Here is a 23,245-nt window from a genome sequence, read left to right as displayed (position 1 = left end):
GTATATATTTTAGTCTAAAAGAAATTGTACTAAATGTACTTTTGATAGAATGCAAAACGTCACATTGTGTTTTTACTCCTGGAGCGGCCGGACATGTCTAAGTATATTAAAACAAACTCAGGATGTGATAAATTAAGTTCACCGGACACTAACTGTGCAAATGTAGATCATTTTTAGGTACTGTTTGTGATGGATTGTGAGCTCCATGTTCAGACTGTGTCTTTGCCATCAGGTGGATCCTGGTCAGTTCTTATCAGTGTGTGAGTCAAGCTCCTCCAGAGCCCCTTGCAGATTAGCATCTGCCTTCACTTATCTCTGCCAGCAGAACTACATACCACTGGAGGTCCCTGTCCAGTGCTGTAAGTTGGAATATAATGTACCCAAGATGTGCATGATTAGACTCCCACTGTATCCAATCAATAACACTGTGTTGTCTGGATGTGGCAGATGTTTTAAATTGAAATCTAAAAAACTGTTTATGCATTTTTTTACCCTCTTGTTTTTCTTTTTCTTTCAGTGAAAGTATGAAGGATGGACACGCTCGTGAAGAGCAAAGATAAGAGACTTATGACCTCTAATAGCTGCTAAAACAGACACATTTACATTCTCATACCACTGGTTGTGCTACATTAATTATATCATTACATTTTATATGACATTTTGTACCCCACTGTATAGTTCCACATTTTACTATACCTCCTGTAATGTACTATACACTGTTCTTGTGCCAATAATGTGAATAGCAACTGACTAACTTAAACATCTAGTTTATTATTAATCATACGGCTTCATTGTGTATTTTCTGTGGTTTGTAGAACAAACACTGAAGATCATTGGTGACTGACTTTAGTGCAACCACAGTAACTACTCCTCACAGACAACCTTTTACCATGAAGAGATCAACAAATGTTTTTTATACAGTTTGATAAAGTACGTTTATTACATTGTACTATTGTATGTTAAATGCAGAACATGTTCCAGTGGTTCTTGCTTGATTACTTTGTTCCCTGGAAGATGGGTATGTAATTGTGTATCTTGGACTTCTGTCTCTGTGTGACACACTCGGCGATCCAGATGATGTTGCGACCTTCCTGCTCCTTCAGCTTGATGTAGGAGTAAAATATTCCAAAGTGGAACTGCTGCAGGAAAGCAAGCGTGTTCAGCTTCACCTGAGAAAAGATAAGAGTTGAAGCCACTCAGACAAGCTGAAAGGCAGTTAATTGAACACATATAGACATTAATCACACTGAGAATATGATTTGTAGTTTTGAATTGCGTGTCCACTATTTGTTGTTTCGGCTGTGCAGGTGCCCCTTAGTAAAACATACTGTTACCTCTCATTCCCTAACTTCACATATTGCTCCCTTGTGCCTACATATATGTATTAGTACTGTATTGATACACCATTAGTACAGAAAATGAAACTGTAAATTGTGTGTGTGCATTGCAGGCCTTTATCCACATTCTTCACAGTGTCAGTTAAAAAAGACTGACTGCCTATACTAATAAATTGAACTTTGAATCAACTCGAGAAGCACAAGTGTGAAATGTGTTGTTTGATCCAAATATTTTCAGAGAAATCACCTGGAGGCAACATCATTCCATGGGGCACTACGCTTTTTCTGAAGGGCATTAAAGTTATATTACCTCTTGTTCAAAGAATCTGTCCTCCAGAGTCTTGAAATCTGATCCTGGCTCAGGGTCATCAAAAATGATTTTATATTCCTGCAGATAGGTTAGGCCAAGGTTAAACAGTTCGCAAACAATACAGCAGCTTTGATAATGGAGCCTAAACAGTACAAAGGAGGTCAGACTCACTGGGTAACACTCGGCCACAGCTTTGACCTGTTCAGGGTCTTCTGCTTTTGCCAGCAATTGCAGCCCTTCAGGGTAAAGTTTGCCACATGATGGATACAGCTCGCTCCTGTCTGCACCGCTGAGATCTGTCCCGAAGGAGTTCACTGTGATTGTGAAGGCTCGTCTGTCTGCTTCGAACTGCAACAGACACGCATACATGGAGTATTTACAGCAAAACCAATTTCATACAGTTTGTGAAGCTTCAATGGACCCAGTGGAAATAATCACAGTACCTCCAGGAGAGGACACATTATATCCTTTGTGGCACCACCTGTGTGCTTGCATAAAGAGTGGAAAGACTCTAAATATGCCTGGAAAAAACCCCATCAAATCTCATTAAAAAGAAAAAAAAAGTGCAGTTAACATGTTTGACAAGGTAGTAAAAACAGACATCATGGTAAGTTACAGTTGTCATGACATCTGTCACCTTATGCAGTTTGTTTCTCAGGATCTCAGCTTCCATCTCATCCAAGTTGGAGTCAGATACAGCATCCTGGAAAAATGGAGCTATAATACAGATGGGTGGGCATCAGTTTCATCATTAATGTACAGTTTATGTCAGTTTCTATCTAATAAAGCTGCCTCATCAATTCAATATGGAAGAATTTTTATACCAGGAAAAGAAACAACATAGATAATGTGATAAAAGTAGTCATGGTAGTTCAAATGTATGACTTAATAGGTCATAATATGTAATGTTGGTCCACTACTTTCCTCAGACTCAACTATGGACTGCATTTATATAAAGTGCCTTTCAAGTTCTTTTAATTCAGGGTTTTTGGATAAGGGCACTTCTACATGCAGACTGGGATGGAGCTGGAGTTTAAACCACAGATGCTGCAGTTAATGGAAGACCCTCTCTACTTTGACAGACATTCGCATTCTGACATTCCTTAACCTGGCGCCTTCAGGTTATGCAAATATGACCTTGAACATAAGCAGGCTACAGAGGGTTACCTTACTTTTTTTGTAACCCCCACATGCCCAGACGTTTTTTTCCTTTTCAAACAGCCTTCAACCCCAAAGGAAATAGCCAATTTTACACAGTTGAAAGGCAATTACTACTGTTTTTATTTGGGAATGAAACACAGATTCTGCAGCTGTTTGATGAGTCTACCTAGGGGTGTGTCCACCAGGATGGCTGAGTAGAGTTCAGTCGGGGTGCGAGCGATGCCCACTGCTGCCATTTGGTCGAAAGCTCCCAGTGGGTGACACCGTGGCAGCAGCTCTGCCACATCCCTCTGTTTCAGGGCTCCGGTGATCAGCATCACCACATTGTCGATCATGTAGCTGTAGCTATGGCAACACGGATAACACAGTGAATGGATGTCTCTTCTGATAAATCCTTCTCATTAAGGACATATTTGCCCATAAATATCCTTTAAAAGACTGTGAAACTGGAAGCACATAGAGGAGGTTGAATGAATATAGTTTTCTTTGAAAATAATAGATTGCATTATAGGCTTTGCTGTGGCACAACAAAGGTTTCTTTGAATAGTGCTTTTAGCTGTGTAAGGGTTATCCTTTTCAGTAACATATTTCTTTTTTTTTTGGCGGCCGGGGGGGGGGGGGGGGGGGGGCATATTGAATGAATAGAGAACTACAGGGTATGAGTATTATGCATATTTGGACAATATCCCACACCATTGGTATTATTAGTCATAAAGCAAATTTCATGTTGTAGCATACGTTATATAATCAAGAAAGGTGGAAAGTGGTGGCAGAGCATTGGAGCGCAGGCAGCTGAATTCGGTCACCAGGTTCTCCCTCAGTTTGCTGTCCACCAGAGACACAGTCAGGTCGTCTTCAGTCGAGGACAGCAGTTTACCGTAGTCTGTACTCTGAAGGTGCAACTTCATGTCTAAAGAAAGGATAGAGGAGGAAAGACCTAAAGGTTCTTCAGCCAACACACATCACATGGTATTTCTGCTCTGAAATCAGAGTTTTCCACACTTGCTTCCTGTTAGGTCACAGTTACCAGACATCAGGAAGAGGTGAATCATAATAGAATGTGTAATTTGGCGACAGAGTTGCTATTTCTGACTCTCTGGCCAATTTGTTCAACACATTAAACATTAGATTATGGAACAATGAACAGTTTGTCACAAACTAAGACTGTACAATTTTTGATGGTGTTTTTCTGTGAATTGTCTCAAAGACTCTTTCCAAGAATAATTTCAATACTAACATGACCAGTGAGTGAAATAAACATCTGACTGACATGCACTTTGTCTCTTTCTCAGAAAGGAATGTTTAGTTCCTGGAATGAAAATTCAAATTATCTCCTTGGTCAAATGGGATCCAGGTGAAAAAACTGGGTAGATAAGATGATCCCTGTCAGCACTCCTCTGCAGCTACTTAAAACACACACACACACACATACACACACACAAGAATTACACGTCTTTAGCTGGAGCTGTAATATATTTCTGGGAATACTTGCACAAAACTGAAACCTACCCAACACAATTTGCAGTGGATTATATTATTCTTACCCTCAAGTGTGTCACACTGGGCCAGATTGTGATAGTCATTGCCAGTGAGAATCCCAGCCTTCATTCCTCGAACCAGACCCTCCAGATAGCCATGATCCACATTAAAACTGAGCTCTGGAGACACTGCCATGACAGTAAATGGGTTGTTAACAAGCCTGGCTGCAGTTGAAGTGAAGGTTCCCTGGTAAAAATGTGCCCCTCTTTGTTGGGTTTACTGTAACTTCTCTATTATCATGTCTCTGACTAACATTCATGCAGTTATTTTTCCTTCCTCCTTGACACCAAGAAATTCCCTAGCTGCCCTAAAAGTGTTTGCTGTCTCAAGCTCTGCTCTCAAGTACATTCAGTCTGACTATACAGGTAAATCACCTTTATTTTTTGACTAATATCACCCAGGGAAATAAATGTATTTTGAAGAAACTGTGTAGCTATATAAATCAAAAAATAGGTTGGTCTTTGGCTGAGCATCAAACATGAGTGCAAGAATGAAGCCAACAAAAATTACTTCCCTGTTTTAAAACAAACAGTAAGAATCAGCTTCACTGCTCTTCCATCATGCAATGTACACAGTTTTTACGCACCGTCAAAATCAGGAACGATCAAGTGTTTTATTGAAGTAAAAAGACAACATGTTTGACATTTATTATGTTTCCTTGGAGACACATCAATGCACCCAGATAATCGCTGACCTTTTCTTGTGTCTTCCTCCTTGTACGAACATGACTATTTTGTTACTGGTTCAATTACCACTCTGTGTTCAGCTCTATGAACTTATATGAGTTATTCCATCATAGATACATGACTAAAATGTTAGCTAGACCTTCTTCAATGACTCTCCCATCCTCATTTCCTCTGTGCTCATGCCTTTTGAAGACATACTGTTACCATTTACAGCTATCTAAACATATGATGAAATCTATTAAATGGATTATCAATCAAAACATCAGCTACTGTTGTATAATATGAGATGTGCATGTTTTTGCCACCACATACCCTTTCCTCTATTCATTTTCTATCAGGGGAGGGGCACACCATAATACAATACCATAGACTGCCTGACTGGGGTTTAAGATGCAAAACTGCTTTATTTTGGATTTTTGGAACAGTCAGTTGTGTCTATGCATACCCCTCCTGGATACAGACATGGTCCCCTACTTTTAATTTTCTCTGTTGCCCACTTAATTGCTTTGGAAAAGAATAAAAAGCAGGTTTAGTCTCTGTTTATGCACAATATAGCTGCCAGCAAACAGTTGCAATAAAACAATTTTGTGGGGTTTTGGGTTTTGTTTTTTCTTTTTTGATTGTTTTGGTTTCTCTTGATCCATTGTTTCATATTTCTTAAATGAAACGCAATATCCTCCCATAAATCCCCACATAAACAACGTTTATGCATGTTGACATAAAGGATTCCACATTAAGAGAATCTGTGAATATGAGGACAAGGACAAAAACACAAGAAGGCTTACAACATATTTATTCAATAGCAAAAATATAAACTGACTTTACTCGTAAATTCACACACAAAAAACTGATAATTCCATATTTGTTCTCCAAGGCATGATCTACCGGTACATATAGGAGCAGAAAAATCCAATCCAAAACTGATGGTTGTGTTTTCATCATTTAATTTTGAGTTAAAAAAAAGAAAAAAAGAAAAAGAAGTTAATGCTCCCATAAGAAGTCAGTATAACATGGCAGGAGAGCAGCAATGACACACATATTTACAAGTAGCGACGGTGCAGGAAATGCCCGAGCCACAACACAAAGTTTACATGTGATTGTCTACTACATACATGAAAAAGCATATATCACTCATCCTTTGTTACATCTACATTATATATATATACTATACTGATATTTCTGATGGGTTTTTGTTTTCACTCATGCCTTAGAAAACTTCTTTGATATGGCTTCCCTCCTTCAACCAACATCTCCACCTCTATTACTCAGCTGATAAAGCGATGAAAGAAAGAATTGAGACCTTTACTTTATTCTTATTCTGTTTTATGATTCTCGTCATAATATTCTCTGAACTGCACCTATGCTGTAACAGAGGCAAACCGACTGGCCAAAGGGGAGAGTATGTGTGTGCATTTTTGTGCATTCCTCTGTGTATGTGTGTGACTTTGTATGTTCAATATGCTGTGTGTGTCTGTGTGTGCATGAATGTGTGTGTGTGTGTGTGTGTGTGTGCATGCGTGCGTGTTCCGTCTACGTCCTCTTTAAGCACATGGGGTTCATTCTCCAGCAATGGCATATGGTGTTGAAGAGTCGACAGCGGCAGGAGGCGCAGGGGTCACAGCATGGTGCGTGAGAGGAGCAGCTTTCCATCAAACGGCTACAGCGGCGTGCAGGGGTCATGAGCTCTGTCTTGTGTCTCTGAAACAGCACAAAAAAGACTTGTGCTCAATGTTCATGAAGTGTATCACAACTAAATAGAAATATAATAAAAATACCCTTTGACCAGTGCGTCAAGATACTTTTGTGTTGAATGGAAATCCATTATTTCAACCCAGGGAACTCAACTTAAGGTCCTGCTCTGTCTCTGATTGGCTAGTACTTTGTATGAGTCCTGGAGCCAGAGATAGCAGCAGGTGAACAAACCATGAATTAACACCTACATATTAAACATTAAAGCTAATATAAGTCTTTAAATCTTATTAATGAAGCAATACTTTCCTAAATGACCACCTGATATAGTATTTCTAGACCGGCAATGACTATGAATTGATGCTTCCACATTGGCTTCAGGCTCAAGTTGTGGTAGTAGATACTTGGCCATCACCGCTATGTGTAGAATTGTATAACATCTATCAAATCATTACAATGGTATTAGTATTTGTTGAGAAATGAGACAATCACAATGGAAATAGGTACAGTCTGTATGTTGCTGTCAGCCCATTCATCTCATTGTTAGGTCTGTATGGGATGCATATTAATCATCTTGAAGCTTTTCAAGACGAAATGTAGAGGAAACATTTGGATTAAAGTTCTTCAATGCACATGTGCAACAAATCCAAAATGTTCACTGCCAGCTGCGCTCACAATTTACATTCAAACAGCCTTGAGTCAAACACTTGAAGCATTTGTGAACATGCTGTACTGAAAGGTTAGTGAAAATGAGAATCATGCAGTGGCATAAAATGATTTGATGATATTTGAAAATAAATATAAACACTTACAGGAATGTGACTTTCCTGTGGTGTAGAAATCTTTCGTCTTGCAAAAAGTCTTCTGGTCTTCCCTTGGCTCCAAACTAAGGTTGGACAAAACAAAAGTATAAATAAATAAATAAATAAATACATCTTTCTCAAATTAATTTCTCCAGTTTTTTTCATTGGAGGTGAATTTCCATGGCCAAGAAAACAAAAACCTCACCACACTCTCTTGAGAGTTATATTCTGGTCATGCATGGAAGGGAAGCAACAATGCAGCTTTTTGTTTATTTTCCTGTCTTTGTTCTGTCAGGACACTTAATTATGAACATGATCTGACTGAGAAAGAAAGTAAACATGAATTAAATCTACCAGTAGTGAGTGTTTACATGAGGTATTCCCAGGCAGGTGAGATATACTGTCTACCTCAGGGTCTCCTTCTAGGCAGACTTGGCTAGAATAGGTGTCCAGGATAATTCTGATCAAATGTCAGAACTATGTACACTTATTCCTTTATATGATAAGGAGCAGCTCCTCACTTTGGTGATGGCCAGGCCAGTCCAAAAAAACAACCCTCTGGTTTTTCGTCATGTGGGCACACCACCCAGAGGAAGGGGCGTAATAGTTCAGTCCGCTGCCAGTGAAGGCAGAGGACTTGGCGTGCTAAACCCCTTTTATGCAAACTTGGTTTTCATCAGTGGAATACATTGTATAGTAGATGCACAAACATTTTCCCATAAGCAAGCAAAAAAACAAAGGCTCTGACTTGACGATTTGGGCGCCCCTCCATGTCTATCACAGATATAGGCAGGAGTCTGGCCATTCAAGACTTTAAAAACAGGCAGTAAAACCTAAAAGCCAATAACCTGACGGATAACCAGTGAAAGAAGTAATGCGGTTGCTCTCTTCATGCGTGTTAAAAGCCTGGCAGCAGCATTTTGTATCAACTGTAGTCTTTGGATGTTTTGCCTGCTGATACCAGAATAAAGTACACTGAAATAGTCAAATCTGGAAGAAGTTAAAAGTATGGATGACCTTTTGTAAGTGTGCAGAGGAAAGGAATGGCATGATCTTTGTTAGCTGTCTCAGTTCAGCAAAGCAGGACTGCAACACTTTGGTCACTTGAGCATCATAAGGCAACTCTGAGTCAAAAATAACACCTAGGTTGTAGGCCTAATTTCGAACTTTATAGATAAGGAGCCCAGACTTGAGGAGAGAGTGTTAACACTGTTAGTGCTTTGGCAAAAGGGGGTAATAATCACTTTTGGTTCGGAGCAATTCAAGTGCAGGAATTTCAATACTAGTGCAGGAAATCAAATTATTAATTTCAATAAAGCAGGACATAATATGAGCAACATCAGTGGTACCAGACTTTAATAAGACATACAGTTGGGTGTCGCCTGTACCGTAATGGAAAAATTCATTTCGATCTGCTCCAGGGGTAACATCTGTATAGTGAATAGGAGGGGATCCAAAATAGACCCCTGGAGGACCCCACAAAAGAAATGAGCAGAAGAGGAGGAGGCATCTCCAAGCATTACAGAGAAGGATTTGTTTGACAAATAGGAGATGAAACAATCCAGAGCCACTTCCCTGATGCCAACATATTTCTTCATACAGCTGATTAAGACACAATGTTCCACTGTGTTAAAGGCTCAGCTGAGGGCAACAGAAATTAAAATGTACAGGCCTGTGGTGGCTTGGCTGCAAGCAGTAAGTCATTTGTGACCTTGACCAGAGCAGTCTCAGTGCTGTGTCAGGAGTGGAAACCAGATTGATTGTTGCTCATAAGAGAAGTCAGTTGGAAATAATCCTTTCAAAAATCTTAGATACAAATGGATGGGTCCAAAATGACTTAAAACAGAGGGATCCAGAGAGTTTCACAGGAGATTAAAAAATAAGGATTGGTGGAAAAATAAATATTCTGGGGGTCGAGGGCGGGTTGAGTCGGTGGTAAAAGATCAATGTAAGATCCCTGATGAAGACTGTCAGGGATCTTACATTGAGTAAATAGAAATGAGCTGAATCAACAGCAGGGATTTTAACTGTGAAGAGATTGTTCCTGTGTGGACTGTGAGCAGATTTTGATATTGAGCATTGCCTTTCTGTGAGCCTAAAGGAATGAATGAATTAGTAAGGGAAACAAAACCAGCACCAGCAGGACCCGTACTGCCTAGGACAGGGCACACAGCCAGGATGCTGGGGAAAGTCTTGCTGGGAAAACCATCAATTAAAGCTAAAAGCAGTGAAGTTAATACAATTACAAATCAATTTTCCTAACCCTTTCCTGTTAGGATCCAACCCATCATATTCAAACAGGCCCCACTTGGTCCAGAAGGGATAACAAATAACTAATAAAACCAGATCTAGAGGCACTAGTCGAATTATGCATCCTTAGGTGCAGACTAAAAAGATGGCTGAAATATTCAGTGTTCTAATCATAAAGGGAGTGGGACCAAATAGGGCATACTTCCTCCAAAGGCTTTCAACTATGGACACTAGACACATGAAGTTTATAATGCAGCTTAATGAATTGTCTGGACATTAAATTATTTGTGCAAGAGAACGATTACTCAGTCATCAAGTGATTTAACAATTGCTAGGCCCGCTGGCAAAGAACAATAAGCCTCTAGGAGTAAAAACACACAAAGGATGGACTAATCATGATGACTAAAAGAACTACACATAAGCACTTAACAGACAGTTTGCTAAACAACTCAATACAACTGTGTAAATCAACAACAAACTTAACATTAACAAGAAAGAAATTGGCTAAGAAATGTGAAAATCAAAAAAAGAATGTTCTTTGTCCAAACCCCCCCCCTGAGAGTGACAGGAATTTGATTCAGTCATGGGACCATCTGCAGCCATTTAACACTGCCTGTTGCGTCAGTAACATCTAAAGAAAAGGAGGTCACATTCCAGTCCAAGCAGCAAGGTAACTCAAACACAAAATATTAATGCAACCTATAAACAATATATGACAATATAAAATTAACTAAATGTTCATCGAGAAGTTGTGCATGTCAAAAATGCTAATAAAGTTAAAACGCAAAATCAAATTGTGTTGGTTGTTTTTATGTTGGAAATGATCTGTAACTGAATGTAGACCTAAAGAGAGAAGTTACATATTAAATTGCGGGTGTGGCCGTGGGTGCAGCCCACACTATGCTAAAAGCGGGTCTCTGGATGGCAACGTTGATCTGTCAGTGCACCATTTTTTGAAGTTAAATTTTAGATGGACTGCCATGACATTTTTTGTAATGATTTTCATGACATTTTATTTAGTAAAAGTACTTTGGTCTTTCTATTATGCAAGGGGTTTATGACTGCATTCATAAAAATGTTTTAATACTGTCCATTTTCTTTATGTTGTGAAACAGTGTTTTCCACAATTCATGTAGGTAGACATAAATTAAAGGTGTAAATCATAATTGAGCATGACAGTCATTCTTAACTTTCTATCTAACAGCCATGGTCATTGTCTTTTTAAATCATTCTTACAGACAGACAGCTGAGACATTGTTGTTAGCTTGCAGATTTATTTAACTTGATTGAACTGAAGGAGGATTGACATAATGCGTCTCCAGCTTGAGCTGAATACAGCTCTAAACATTACAAATGGATCATGACTAATCAAAGCTTCTGCTTTGTACATCAACAGTACCAAATAGCACAAAGAACAGTATGTGAGGTACAATAAGTAGAGCATGTTTCTTTTTTGGGCCAATTTTTTTGAGCCAGATTTACATCTGTACAGGATGACATGATTTACTAAAATATTTGCTTTGAAGTGTGTTGATATGTTCCCATAAACATATGGAGCTGCATCTATATCTCAGAGTTTTGGCAAGCTGTGGAGATATATTATCTACAGAAATCGAAATAGCAGCTAAGTTGATGTTCCAATGGAAATCAGAATTATTTGGCTCTGTAGCTCCTCTCTGCTGGCCTGTATAATCTTTTGGACAATCACCAAAACAACCTTCATCAAAGTCTACACACCTCAGACACTGGCACCTTCAGCACCTTCACCCTATTGTGTTTTTATCCTAATGTGTCTTTTACAACCTGGATACAATGAAAGTTTACAACATCAAAAAACCTGCCTCGTGATTGATGGCCGTTGCACCTTCCAATCCAGCTCAACACCTTGGGTTCTAATCTTTGACCATATTAATTGTGCTGAGAATACCTTTATTCACTTTTATGATGTTACATGCCTCCCCTCCTTTGATATCCTGACGGATAACTCTATTAAACTATTTAAAAAATACAATTCTGGGGAATCACTTCATCAAATAGCAATAAAACACTATTTCCCTCATGTTCTCACACCGTGTTGACTTTTAAATCTCTGACTGAATTGTGTTTTGTGCACTTTTTCTTCTCCTTTCTTCTGTTGATATGACGTATCTTAAAGCCCCTACAAGAAAACCACAAGCTCAATCCCACAGACCCAACACACCTTGAGTACACTTCTGTGCTGAAGCAAGAACATATAACTGCATTGAACAACATTTTTTATAAATTTCAACAAAAAAAGCTCTGATAAATTTATGATATCATGTCCAGCACCAAACAGCTGAGAGACAAAGTTAGCACCAAACCAGTAGACCATTTAGCAGCCAAAGACAAAGAGATAGCAGATATTTCCCTCAGGAATTGCTGAAGCAACTAAAAGAGATCTTGAAGGAGGGTGAATATTGGACTTTGATAGATTTTGTCAGCTGGCCAGATACAACCTCATTGCTCCATGTCTACTAAATGTTTAAGTAAGCAACATGTTTGCCATATAAACTTTATAAGGTGATAATGTCCGTGTTGTGATTACAGCCGGCTCTGTTTCCACCAAGTAGCCAAAAAAAAAGATAAATGAATGCAGGTTTATTCCTCTGGCAGTGAGCCCAAACAAGACAGACTAACAAAACAAATAACAGGACATATAAAAGGTTAATACAGTATCTCTGATGCTGTTAAAGGATGTGGGTTTTTTTTACATCAGCATTGCTTGCAGCAGAAAAACAGGCTGAATACATAAAACAATGTATTTTTGTCATTAAGTCAAGTTATAATTTGTATAATCAAACATTATGGATTTGGCTCTTAACAATCTGTATGTTCTCATTCTATTGCAATTCAAAGACAACAAACTCAGCAAGCTGCCCAACACATCGACACACTGACACAGCGACATGAAAGATGTCAGAGTCTGCAGAGGTCTTCATGAATTTAATTAATGAGTGGGGTGCTGTTACCTTCTGCTGTGATCAAACCCCTTCATACACCATGGAGTGAAAGCTATGGACAGTGAACCAATAGATGTCAACAGCCATTGTTTGATTTGATGTTTTAAAAAGAAACTGTTAAAAGAAAAGTGTTGACTTGAGTTTGACAATGCAATTTTGAGGGGCACTACAGGTAATCAATACTCAGGATCAGCCTGTAATATCCACATACTTATGTAGATTGAATCAAGTCAATCCTTCAAGCTGCAGTATACTCAGTGACGATGTTACCTTCTGCAGGTTCACATCACAGCAAAAAGAAAGAAAGAAAGAAAAAAGAAAGAAAGAAAAAATCTGCCTAAATATCTTCATAAATATTTTAAAATGGTAGAATCCTCACCTGTGTTATTCTCAGTCTTCCTCACATCTTTCTTCATATCCTCTGCCCAGGACAGCGGGAGGGCGAGCAGGAAGAAGCACAACAAGTGTTTGCCTGTGATCTTCCTCATGATGGTGAGACTTGTGGATGACATCCAAAAAAAAATGAACTCGGCACTATCAGGAGCAACGGAGGAAAAAAACACACAAATATTATCCGCGACTGACGTAGGCTACTTATCCTCTGTGCACGCTGACTTCAGTTCGCTCAGGTGCTTTGTTGGATGTGGGGAGGTAACTGCGCCTCCAGCACGCGCCGCCCCCACGTCACAGGCTCGAGACACTGCAGGAGGTGATGATGCTTGAAGGGGAGGAAGAAGAAATACTTCAAAACTCAGTCCCGAGGGTACATTCAAGTGTCGCAACATCACACACAACAACAGAATAAAATAGTGAAATAGAAAGGTTTGTTATTGTAATGCAGGAATCATAAACATAGTGTATGAGATGCGTGTAATGATTATATACAATTAAATATATGACGTCAAAAGAGTAGCTTATATTTTTATTGTTATTATACATTGTGCAGAACGGTAATAATTGCTTAGTGCAGATTTTAACCAGTTATGGCTGATGTATGAGAGGGGGATTTAGCATCTCCTGAACCGCGGTTGCCATAGCAACACACAACAAAGTCTTTTAGGCGTAGGTAATGACTAACTAATATAATAAAGACAGCTTCATTTGAATGTAATTATTTTAATCTGCCTCTTGCACTTCCCCCAATGTTTTGGAGGCTTGTGAAGAGTTTACTGGTTATTTATTTTCATGGATTATTTAGGTGACCTTTTTTTTCTGAGCTTCTTTGACATAAACATCTTACTGGTTATGATAAAAGAAACTGTGATAAAAAAGAAACACTTTGAGGGCATTTTGTATTACAGAGTCTAGAATAGTAACATAACTTTATATGATAAGACAGCATTTATTAATGGTAATGAATCAATTACCTATTCTTTACCATTATACATATTTATAAGCTATTAATAAGAATACTTTTTTCAGTAGGTTGTTCAAAATCCTTCATTTTTATACCTTCATAACATTGCTTTATCTAATCCTGTAAGACACCTAAAATGATCTTGAAAGAGCTGCAGGGCATCCAGATGAACATACATTTATTACCAATTTATTCATATTTGTAACGGCAGACTTGAATTATTTTTATTAATGACTCAACTCACAGTTTTACTAGGTTTGTCTCAAAAGGGAGTAAATGATTAATGTAGCCTGACCAATCAGTGTTGTTTCTATGGTTACCTGCAGTTTCCATAGTTTGCCTTGTGCATGTGTGCATGTGTGCATGTGTGCGTGTGTGTGTGTGTGTGTGTGTGTGTGTGTGTGTGTGTGAAACCATTTCAGCTGAAAACCAGTGTTGTGAGGACATTTTTGTGTTGTATTGTGTTGGGTTGGACTTGTTTTCAAGGTTAAGGGAAGAATAGGGTTTAGGTTCAGTTTAGGGTACGAGTTGGGTTTAGGCATTTAGTGGTGATAAGTATTTATGTTTAAGGTAAGGGGCTAAGGAGTGTATTGTGTTGAGTGTCCTCACCACAATATAAAAACAAATGGACGCATGTGTGTGAATGAGAGGGGATTGCTCAGACTTGGAGCTGTTGAAAAAGCTCTAAAATGCAAGTAGGTGATAACATTTTAAAATGAGGTGGACATTTATACAGCCATCAGTTGATGTTATTAGTAACACCTGCCTGCTATTTTCCTACTTTGTCTAAGTCGAAATGTGTGCTGTGAAAAAAGTCTTTTGTCAGGGTGAATTCAGTACAACCTGGATGAAAACCAGGCTGATTTGACACATTGATCAAATTGATTTTATACTGAAGAAACAAACACTGAGCTTTCTATATGTGTATTTGTCTTGGGTTTATTACGGACAAAATGTTTATGTCTTTGAACATATTGAACTAGAATTCTAAATCTTTACATGCACAGCCACAGACCAAATGAGCAGAAGTCATAAAGGCTTCTTACTGAGCCTGTGGAGCTGGATGCTGTTCAAAACTCAGAATCAGGACTCATGGGTGCAGCTTTGGAAGACAACCAAGTACATGAGGCTACCTTACAGCTATATGGTTAAATTCTTATCTTTTAATGCATAGAGCGAGTATTAAATTTCCTGTTTGACAGCACCTCACATGCTATCAGTTACAGCCCCAGCAGGAAATAATGGTCCTGGACTCCGCTGAGCTTATTATTTGGCTTGTAATTTATTTTCCTTTTTAAAATGCTGGTTTAGTTTTATTCTCTATTGTTGATGTGGTCCCATTCAGGTTATTATTAACCAGCGATATGCTACTGTATATTATGGAATGGTTATTTTATCTCTTAATAAATTCAAAATGTGAAACTGATGATAAGCAGGATCAAAAACTTAACAGCAGCTTGCTATTTTTAAAGATAACACGGATTTTTATCATGAGATGTCATTAAAACGATTTAGAATAAGTAGCAGAGACAGATAGAGTGTGTTAGAAGACGTAATTGAAAGATATATAATTGTTCCCCCCACAATCTGATTTATTTTATAGCAGAAGCAATAATTATCCTGTATTTTAAATAACTTCTTCTGATCTCTATGACAGCTGGGAGTTTTACTGTGGACCCTTTGAGTGGTGAAGATACAATAACTCACTATAATGCAAGAATCAGTTTTTCATTTCATAGAATATGTTGTCTCGCTAGACCTTTGGAGACATGTCTGCCCAGATGGAGTAAAATATTTATGAACTCCAGCACATACCGGCTTTATTCTTACATTGGGTCATTTCACTGTATGAAATTTAGGGAAAAAAACAACTGGTAACTATTGTAGTTATATAAGATCCTGCTGCAGGATGTTTGATTTACGGTGACTCAGAAACCATTCCTTCAGGTGTCGATTGCAGTTAAAATGAGCCTTCTAATATCCATCCTCTGTAGAATTTATTTGGCAGAAAATGAAATAAGAAAAAAACTAAACAAACAAACAACAACAAAAACAAAAAAAGGTTTTTGGCCTGGTGTATAAAACAGTTCCAGATAGAAATTAGAAGACTGGATAGAATATTTTCTAAAACATTTAGTTTTTAACTCAGACCTGAAAGACTTGCAGTTAAGTTTGGATGGTAAGAAGGCCTGATGCCCTCCCTGTAGAGGAGATAAATGTTTCCTCTATTTAAAATGTTTCAGGAGGTTGTTTTGTGAGGGAGTACTGTATAGTGATACCAAAACCTGGACAGTGTCATACAAAGTGTAAAACATGCACCTGATTAATACTGATATATGATTCTAAATGATCTGACAAAATGACTCATGGAGCTGTGTGAAAATTTAACATTTGATCTTATTGTAATGTTATGAAGGGAACTCATTGTGGCTTCACTGATTTACCTTTAAAAGAACAATGTCTGCATTTATAGAAGTACTGAGCCAGACATGTCAAAGTTATTGACATTGTTATTACTCTTAATTGAAAATCATTTAGGATCAGACGGGTTTCGGGACTGTGCTTTGAGAGATGGCTTTTTGTTTGCCAGTGGAGAAAATTACATCTACTGTAATTTCATAACTCATGTCATTTATCAGTTTTTATTGTTGGCAGACAATTTTGTGTGCTTAATGTTTTTTATACAAAAAAAAAACAATTGCTGATAAATCTTGTTTTTTATTTAGGCAGGAAAACCTCTTGGACACAGTCTGTTTCACCTCAAGTGAGAATCAACAATGCAGTGTGAAGTGCCATAGTGGTTGAGCACTTAGAGCGCATGCCACAAAGTCACAGAATCCCTGATTCGGATCTCCTGTTTCCTGTCGGCCTCTCTGCCAGTAACTATATGTAAAAAAGCCGGGAAAAAACACAAAAAAACAATGCAATGTGAAGACAAGCACCAATAAATTCAATTTGAATTCACATCATGTGAGCAGAGCACAGAGAGCTGTGCAGTATTACAGAAAGCATTACAAGTGAGGTAATAATCCCTACAGGAAAATAAAATTAATGATTCAATAGTGGAAACACAGACAGTACAAAGTCAGTAAACTATGTGGACTCACCATAAATCCTTCCTGCTGTGGCTCCATGGACCTACATCCAAATAGAAACTTCTCTTTTTAACAAGTTTCCACCAACAACCAGACCCCAGTCATTTAGCAAGAGAGAGGTGCAGTTTAAGCTTAATGGGAAATTTGTGTCATCCTGACAGTGATGTGAATGTCTGGAAAGACGCAAACACAGAAAAACATTCATACTTTTTGGCTCATCGTCACACGTGCATGATTTTCAGTGGAAACAGTGGAACTATCAGTATCAGACAGATAGGGGGATTCAGGGGATGCATATGGGTTATGTGATTTATTTGCAATGCACACAACTACCTGCAACAAGCATTATGCTGAAACCATCAGCTCCAACACCAAATACACATCAATCAACCATAGCGGAGTATTTATCACCCTTAACGATGACCTCTTAGAGGATGAGGAGGTGTTTCCATACATGTGCAGCCTTATTGTCAAGGCAAGACTCTGGGAAACTTAAAAGAGGATCTGGAGGTTTCTCATAGAAAACCTGCTTCAGCACGGCTCATACACAAGTCTCACTTTCTATATGAACATGGATTAAGGAAGTGGCCTATTCATGAGAGTGCTAATATGTCTGGGAGTCTTTCATTTTGAGTCAAGCTGAAGAATTTGATAAAGAGTCATGTTTTTTGTGCAGTATTTGCTGCACATCCTGCTGTTAATCTTAAATGATGGAACCCTGTCGTGTCATCTGTAAGTAGGATGTTACAAAGTTTTTGTTCAGTTGATACAAATCTTTGTATCCTGACACTTCAGTGGGGATACATGAAGTATTTGTTTCCCCACAGACATCACAGTCAGTATTTATGGCCCATTTTTCTTGTCCTCACAGTGCGTGCTAAATTGTTGATCCCACTTACACTGACTGTAGGATGATAAATTGAGGCTTAGGATGAAAAATTCAAATCCACATCATGTGTTCCAACATCTTGAAGCTGGCTTTTCCCTCATACACTAATCAACAACTGGGAGATAAAGTGAGTTTCTGAGAATCTGGCTCTCATTGAGTGCAGGATTTCCTTCACACACTTCTTCAGCAGCACATATTGGTACATCTCAAAGGTTAGAACTATCAATACGTTGCCATATTTTTAATACTCTAAATCCAGGTAAAGGCAGAAATTGTGATCTAGATGTGAATGGGAAGATAGCTCCACCCTGGACAAACTGAATTCTGTTGTCAGTCCTGAATGTATTTCCAGGTTTTAGATGGACAACAACTACATTTGTTATTTTATGTTTTATGATGTGGTTAAAGGTTTCTACAAGAGATGGGACAAAGCCATTGTTTTAAACGCACATTTAAGTCTCAAGTCTTGCTTTGAAGTCTCAAGTGATGTCCAAGCTCTGACCTTTGTGTTGTATGCAGTTTGCAATGCCATTGGCTGCTGCAGGACTGACCTAAACATCATCTTTCTACTTTGGCCTTGAAGAGGACATTGCGTCACCCCCCAGGCTCGAGTTCAAGTGAAATCTTGTAAAGTTGGGACACAAATCTTTTTTGTTTTTGTCACCAGATTCATGAGTCACAGTCTGACTCGAGTCCATAATGTGACTCAAATCCACACCTCTGTTGTTTACATCAGTAATACTTGCAAACACAAGAGTAGTCTTAGATTACAATTATGAGAAGTGGAGAAATGTTTTTTTTAATTACAAAATGGAATCACTTCTACACCTACAAGAGGTGCCTGGAAGAGACATAGTCTGATATATAGTGTTTTAGGAAATGATTATTAATACACATCCTGTCAGATACTGCACAATTCAGTATGAGAGGACAATCTTGTCAGGTTCATGACCAAACCACCAAAGTGATATCCACAGTTTAGTTTGTTTCCTTTGATTCACAAACAATCTTATTGCTTCAGATTTTGTCTCCTCTTTTATAGTTATGAAATGTATCAATTTATGTCATTGCTGTCCATTGCTTTATATTCCACTAGTTTGGTACCATTAGTGGATGCTTGAGTACAGCTTTAAAAAATGGTTATGAACCCTAAAATAGACATTTTCTGTGCCTCTGTGAATATATTGTCATTGTACGTTGACTTTCATTCTTGCTTCTGTATTTATTGTTTTCACATCATGGTTATACAAGCAAGCACAGCATGTAAAACTGCCATTCTGTTTATCTTGTTCTTGCATGTTTTAATTATGTGCAATAGCCTACAAATAAAATCAACTTATGCACAAATGCATTCAGTATAACAGCATGAATGTAGCTTGGTTCCAGACCTTTGAATCGCCGCCCACATCTGCTATTTGTTCAGTGACTCAAATAGAATCAATGAAGTGAAAAAAAGCTATTCAGTCTTATTTTTCTGGCTGGCATGAATGTAGTCTGAAGCTTTGACACACACAGACACACAAACACACACACATACGCTTCATTCATTGATTGTTATACTGATATTCACTGTTAGAGAGGGCAACATCTCTCCTTTGCTTTCAAGAAATCCATGAGAGCCCCTTACCCAGGAGCACTGTGCACCGTGTGTTCAAGGTATAGTGAAAAGCCCTTGAGTGTGCTGAGAACAGAACATCAAGTTCTGAATGTCCACTTCTCATTCATGTGTAGCAGCTTTCCTTTTGGATACTGCTATTACAGTGCCCTCTTCTGGTCATATTTGTCTTTGGCTTCAAAACTCTTCAATAATAATAAAACAAGATTAAATAAACACATCACCTCAATAAATGAATAACATAGTTCATAATTTACATTTGTGATGAGGATCAGATTATTCCCTCTTAAAAGCAAGATAATACTGGATAGTTTGTGGTATTTCTGGTTGATACACCATGGACACCTATTAATAAATCATGGCAATACCAAAGTGGATTTACCGTTAATATCCTCCTATACTTTGGATTTTTCTTTCATACAGACACATAGAAAGAACATACAGAAATTCAACACTGAATCATATTCAGACTCAAAATATGAGGCAGAAATGTGCAAGGTGTCACACTAGACCAAATCTGTCCGTCCATTATTCTCCATATATTGTCACTGAGCTTGTGTTTCTTGGAGTTGATGCATCAGTGTGAAATTTGCAAATATCTCATCATGGATTTCCTGTTTTGGTTTTTCTCCATCATTTGACTTTAAGATACACCAGAGGAATTACTGTCCACAACTGCATTCCAGAGAGCTTCATGACCTTTCAGATCAGTGCATCAGACTGTCACCTAGAGTACAGCAAAGGTAAGAACATCATTAACACCAGCACAGGAGATAAATATTAAATCTTTCCCATCATATACACATAATTATCTTTATTAAATTGTTGTTTTTTTGACATTAATATAAAACACATATAGAGAGCCAACAGGGCTGCTTACCTTGTTTCTGGGCTTGTTTCTTGGTCAGCCTTAGTTATTGAGTATCCTCTGCCATTATCCACCTCTTCAGTTACATCAGTGTTACAACCATTCAAATCTGTGTCTCCTTCTCCGTGCATGTCTGTGACTACAGTAGCTGGTAGATCACAAAGATGCTCAAAGCTGTCCGAAGAGAGTGGCAGTGCTCTGTGTAAGAAGGAATGTAAATTGCTTAAATACAGTGTATAATACATATAACACCTCTACTGACAGTGTCTGTGATTACAAATGTCACAATCCCTACTTCACTTTCTTTGCCAGGAGGTTGATGTGATTCTCTCTCTCCTCTAGAGTCATCTTTAAAGTGTCAACTTCTCTCTGTTTGTCCAAGAGCTCCATCTGGAGACGATGGTTAGTTTCCTCCAGAGTCTCACAGAAAGCCTGCACAAAGAATGACTTAAATCAACAGGTGCAGTGCTGAGATTGATTGATTGTTAAAATTATAAATTGATCTGTTGATGTTCTGATTGGTGTTTTCAGGCCTCTCTTGTGATCTCTGCTCATGCTGTAAGCACTCTTCCATTCTGTAACATGTAGAAAGAACTCACTCTGCTTTCCTCCAGACTGTCAAATGGATTTGGTGGCTCAACCAAACACAGAAAATGTTTGACAACTTCACTGGGAAATACAAAGATGACAAGTCCAAATCAAACAAGGCTCAATGTAGTCTCTAAAGAAGTGTTGAAGAAGTGTTACTTCTTTTCAGCACAACGCTGACACGCACCTGCTCATGATATCTTTGTGTGATATCAAGTTCTGCAGAAAGGTCTGCAGCCCGATCTGCCTCTCCTCCAGAAACTCCTCTTCGTAGTTGTCTTTGAACCAACGTTTAGGAGGAAGGCCTAGACGTAAGCCAGGGAATAGCTCTTTAAGCTGAATGAAAGGGTAAGAAAGTAGACATATATATATCATAAGTGAGACAGCTGAAAGTGTTGATGGTTAGAGAACACCACTGTAAAGTGTATAAACATAGAATGAAGATAGAATATGGACTGATGTGCACTCAACTAAATGTATAGAGTATGTTTTAAGTCAGCAGGCTGGTGTAACCCTGCTGATCCGTCCTTGAACAACGACAGTTCCTACCAGGCACTAACAGTGTGCTTTGAAATTGTAGAGAAGCACAGAAAGTGATCATTTTGCAACATTTTACTGGGGTTGACTCTGTTTTTATCCTCATCCTTAAGCTGCTCTGTGAATTTACTGACTTGTCATTTCACACCCCAATAAGTCAAGTCAAGTCAAGTTTATTTATAAAGCACATTTAAAAACAACCTCAGTTGAACCAAAGTGCTGTACAGTTATTAAAATACAATATAATCACACACAATATAATAATGAATAAAAACAATAAAGGACTGGTAAGAGCTCAATTTAAAAACTAAAATTAGAATAAAAACAAATAAAATAAGTAAAATAAATAAAAAGTAGGAAGCCAAGGATTCTCGCCTAGCTGGGACTGAACGCCAAGGAAAACAGATATGTTTTTAGTAGTGTTTTAAAATGGTCTACAGACTGTGCAGCTCTAACGTGGAAAGATCAGTTTTACTAACAAACATGACATGGTTGGTCGTCACCTTATCGTTGAGTCTGCAGAAGTCTGTGTATCTCCTGAAAATCACCCAGCTGTCCGCTTCACTCCCAGTCACCAGGATCTTATAAACCTATGACACAGACTCAAATGTGATGTTACCTGTATTCTGTAAATATCTTTATATCACCTATTGTGACAGTTACCAGTGGGCGTGACTGGGTGCACACACACACACACACACAGGGTGATATTTAATAGTGGGGAATTCTCAGGGAAACTACTGTTACAAAACGTACTAACATGCTCAGACATGTGGCTGTCAATATGTGATTCAACATTATTGTGCAGTCATACAGTCAACACACACACAACCCACACACACAGACACACACATGCACAAGTAAGTCATGTGATGCCAGTGTGACATACTATACATTGTCAGACAAAGTCCATGTGCCTTTATACATTATATATCCACTCACCACCATTGTAGAGTCCATCTGAAAATCTGTTGGGTTTTTTTGTTTTAACCAATAACAGTATTATGTAACTTTACACAAAATACTGGATGCATGTCAAGCTAAATGTTCTCATTTTTTTCCATTAAAAGATTCATTATGATTATAGTCCAACTTCTAGTTTATGCAGAAAAACACACACATGACCAATGACACAAATCCCTCACACCTTACCGTGAACTTTGCCCTGTCCTCACGGATCTCATAGCCCAGCAGTGTTGGGGTGATGGGTCTCTCCACCCAGCTTTCCCCAAATTCCCTTTCACCCTCCAGCAGTGGGATTGACCCATCCAACATACCTCCTTGGGGTCTACTCTGGGACTTATCTGCAGTATCCCAGGGTCCAACTCCTGTAACTGATGGAATTCCCTCTGGAGGTGAGGGCTCACAGTCAGTGGATGAGGTGCTAGTACCTATGGGAGACCCCCTCTTGATCCAAGACCTGTGTGCTGCAGTCCTGTCTACTGGGGTGGGAACTGGAACAAACAGAGCAGCCATCTGAGGTGGTTAGGGTGAGCTTTTGCTGCTGAAAGCACAGAAGGTTTGTGAAGATGAACACAGG

General features: G+C 38.5%; 2 protein-coding genes across 2 annotated transcripts; both read right to left on the bottom strand.

Moving 5' to 3' along the window:
- Positions 1-995: 995 nt before the first annotated feature.
- Positions 996-13,244, bottom strand: LOC128369604 (V-type proton ATPase subunit d 1-like). The gene is made up of 10 exons (XM_053330680.1): positions 13,161-13,244; positions 8,386-8,476; positions 4,353-4,466; positions 3,547-3,718; positions 2,975-3,153; positions 2,285-2,364; positions 2,091-2,168; positions 1,819-1,995; positions 1,648-1,725; positions 996-1,169 (listed from the first exon to the last, which is right to left on the bottom strand). The coding sequence occupies exons 1-10, from the start codon at positions 13,242-13,244 to the stop codon at positions 996-998; spliced, it is 1,227 nt and encodes a 408-aa protein (XP_053186655.1).
- A 7,627-nt stretch (positions 13,245-20,871) lies between these two features.
- LOC128369603 (sorting nexin-16-like) lies at positions 20,872-23,181 on the bottom strand. The gene is made up of 5 exons (XM_053330679.1): positions 22,858-23,181; positions 22,209-22,295; positions 21,356-21,504; positions 21,180-21,249; positions 20,872-21,012 (listed from the first exon to the last, which is right to left on the bottom strand). Exons 1-5 carry the CDS (start codon positions 23,179-23,181, stop codon positions 20,872-20,874), a joined length of 771 nt encoding a protein of 256 aa, XP_053186654.1.
- Between the last annotated feature and the right edge of the window lie 64 nt (positions 23,182-23,245).

Source organism: Scomber japonicus, chromosome 12, assembly GCF_027409825.1.
Source record: "Scomber japonicus isolate fScoJap1 chromosome 12, fScoJap1.pri, whole genome shotgun sequence".
In the NCBI taxonomy this organism is placed as follows: Eukaryota; Metazoa; Chordata; class Actinopteri; order Scombriformes; family Scombridae; genus Scomber; species Scomber japonicus.
The sequence above is the reverse complement of the archived record's forward strand: the minus strand, read 5'-3'. Positions and strand labels throughout refer to the sequence as shown.

What these genes read in the sequence shown, in the direction of transcription:
- LOC128369604 (XM_053330680.1), bottom strand. Translation starts at nt 13,244, where the DNA reads ATGAGGAAGATCACAGGCAAACACTTGTTGTGCTTCTTCCTGCTCGCC. An exon ending in ACCTTTCTTGATTATATAAC is followed by an intron (nt 3,154 to 3,546) that starts GTATGCTACAAC and finishes GTGTTGCCATAG; the next exon opens with CTACAGCTACATGATCGACA. An exon ending in TGAGAAACAAACTGCATAAG is followed by an intron (nt 2,169 to 2,284) that starts GTGACAGATGTC and finishes GGTTTTTTCCAG; the next exon opens with GCATATTTAGAGTCTTTCCA.
- LOC128369603 (XM_053330679.1), bottom strand. Translation starts at nt 23,181, where the DNA reads ATGGCTGCTCTGTTTGTTCCAGTTCCCACCCCAGTAGACAGGACTGCA. An exon ending in AGGACAGGGCAAAGTTCACG is followed by an intron (nt 22,296 to 22,857) that starts GTAAGGTGTGAG and finishes TCTGTGTCATAG; the next exon opens with GTTTATAAGATCCTGGTGAC. An exon ending in CACAAAGATATCATGAGCAG is followed by an intron (nt 21,250 to 21,355) that starts GTGCGTGTCAGC and finishes TGTATTTCCCAG; the next exon opens with TGAAGTTGTCAAACATTTTC.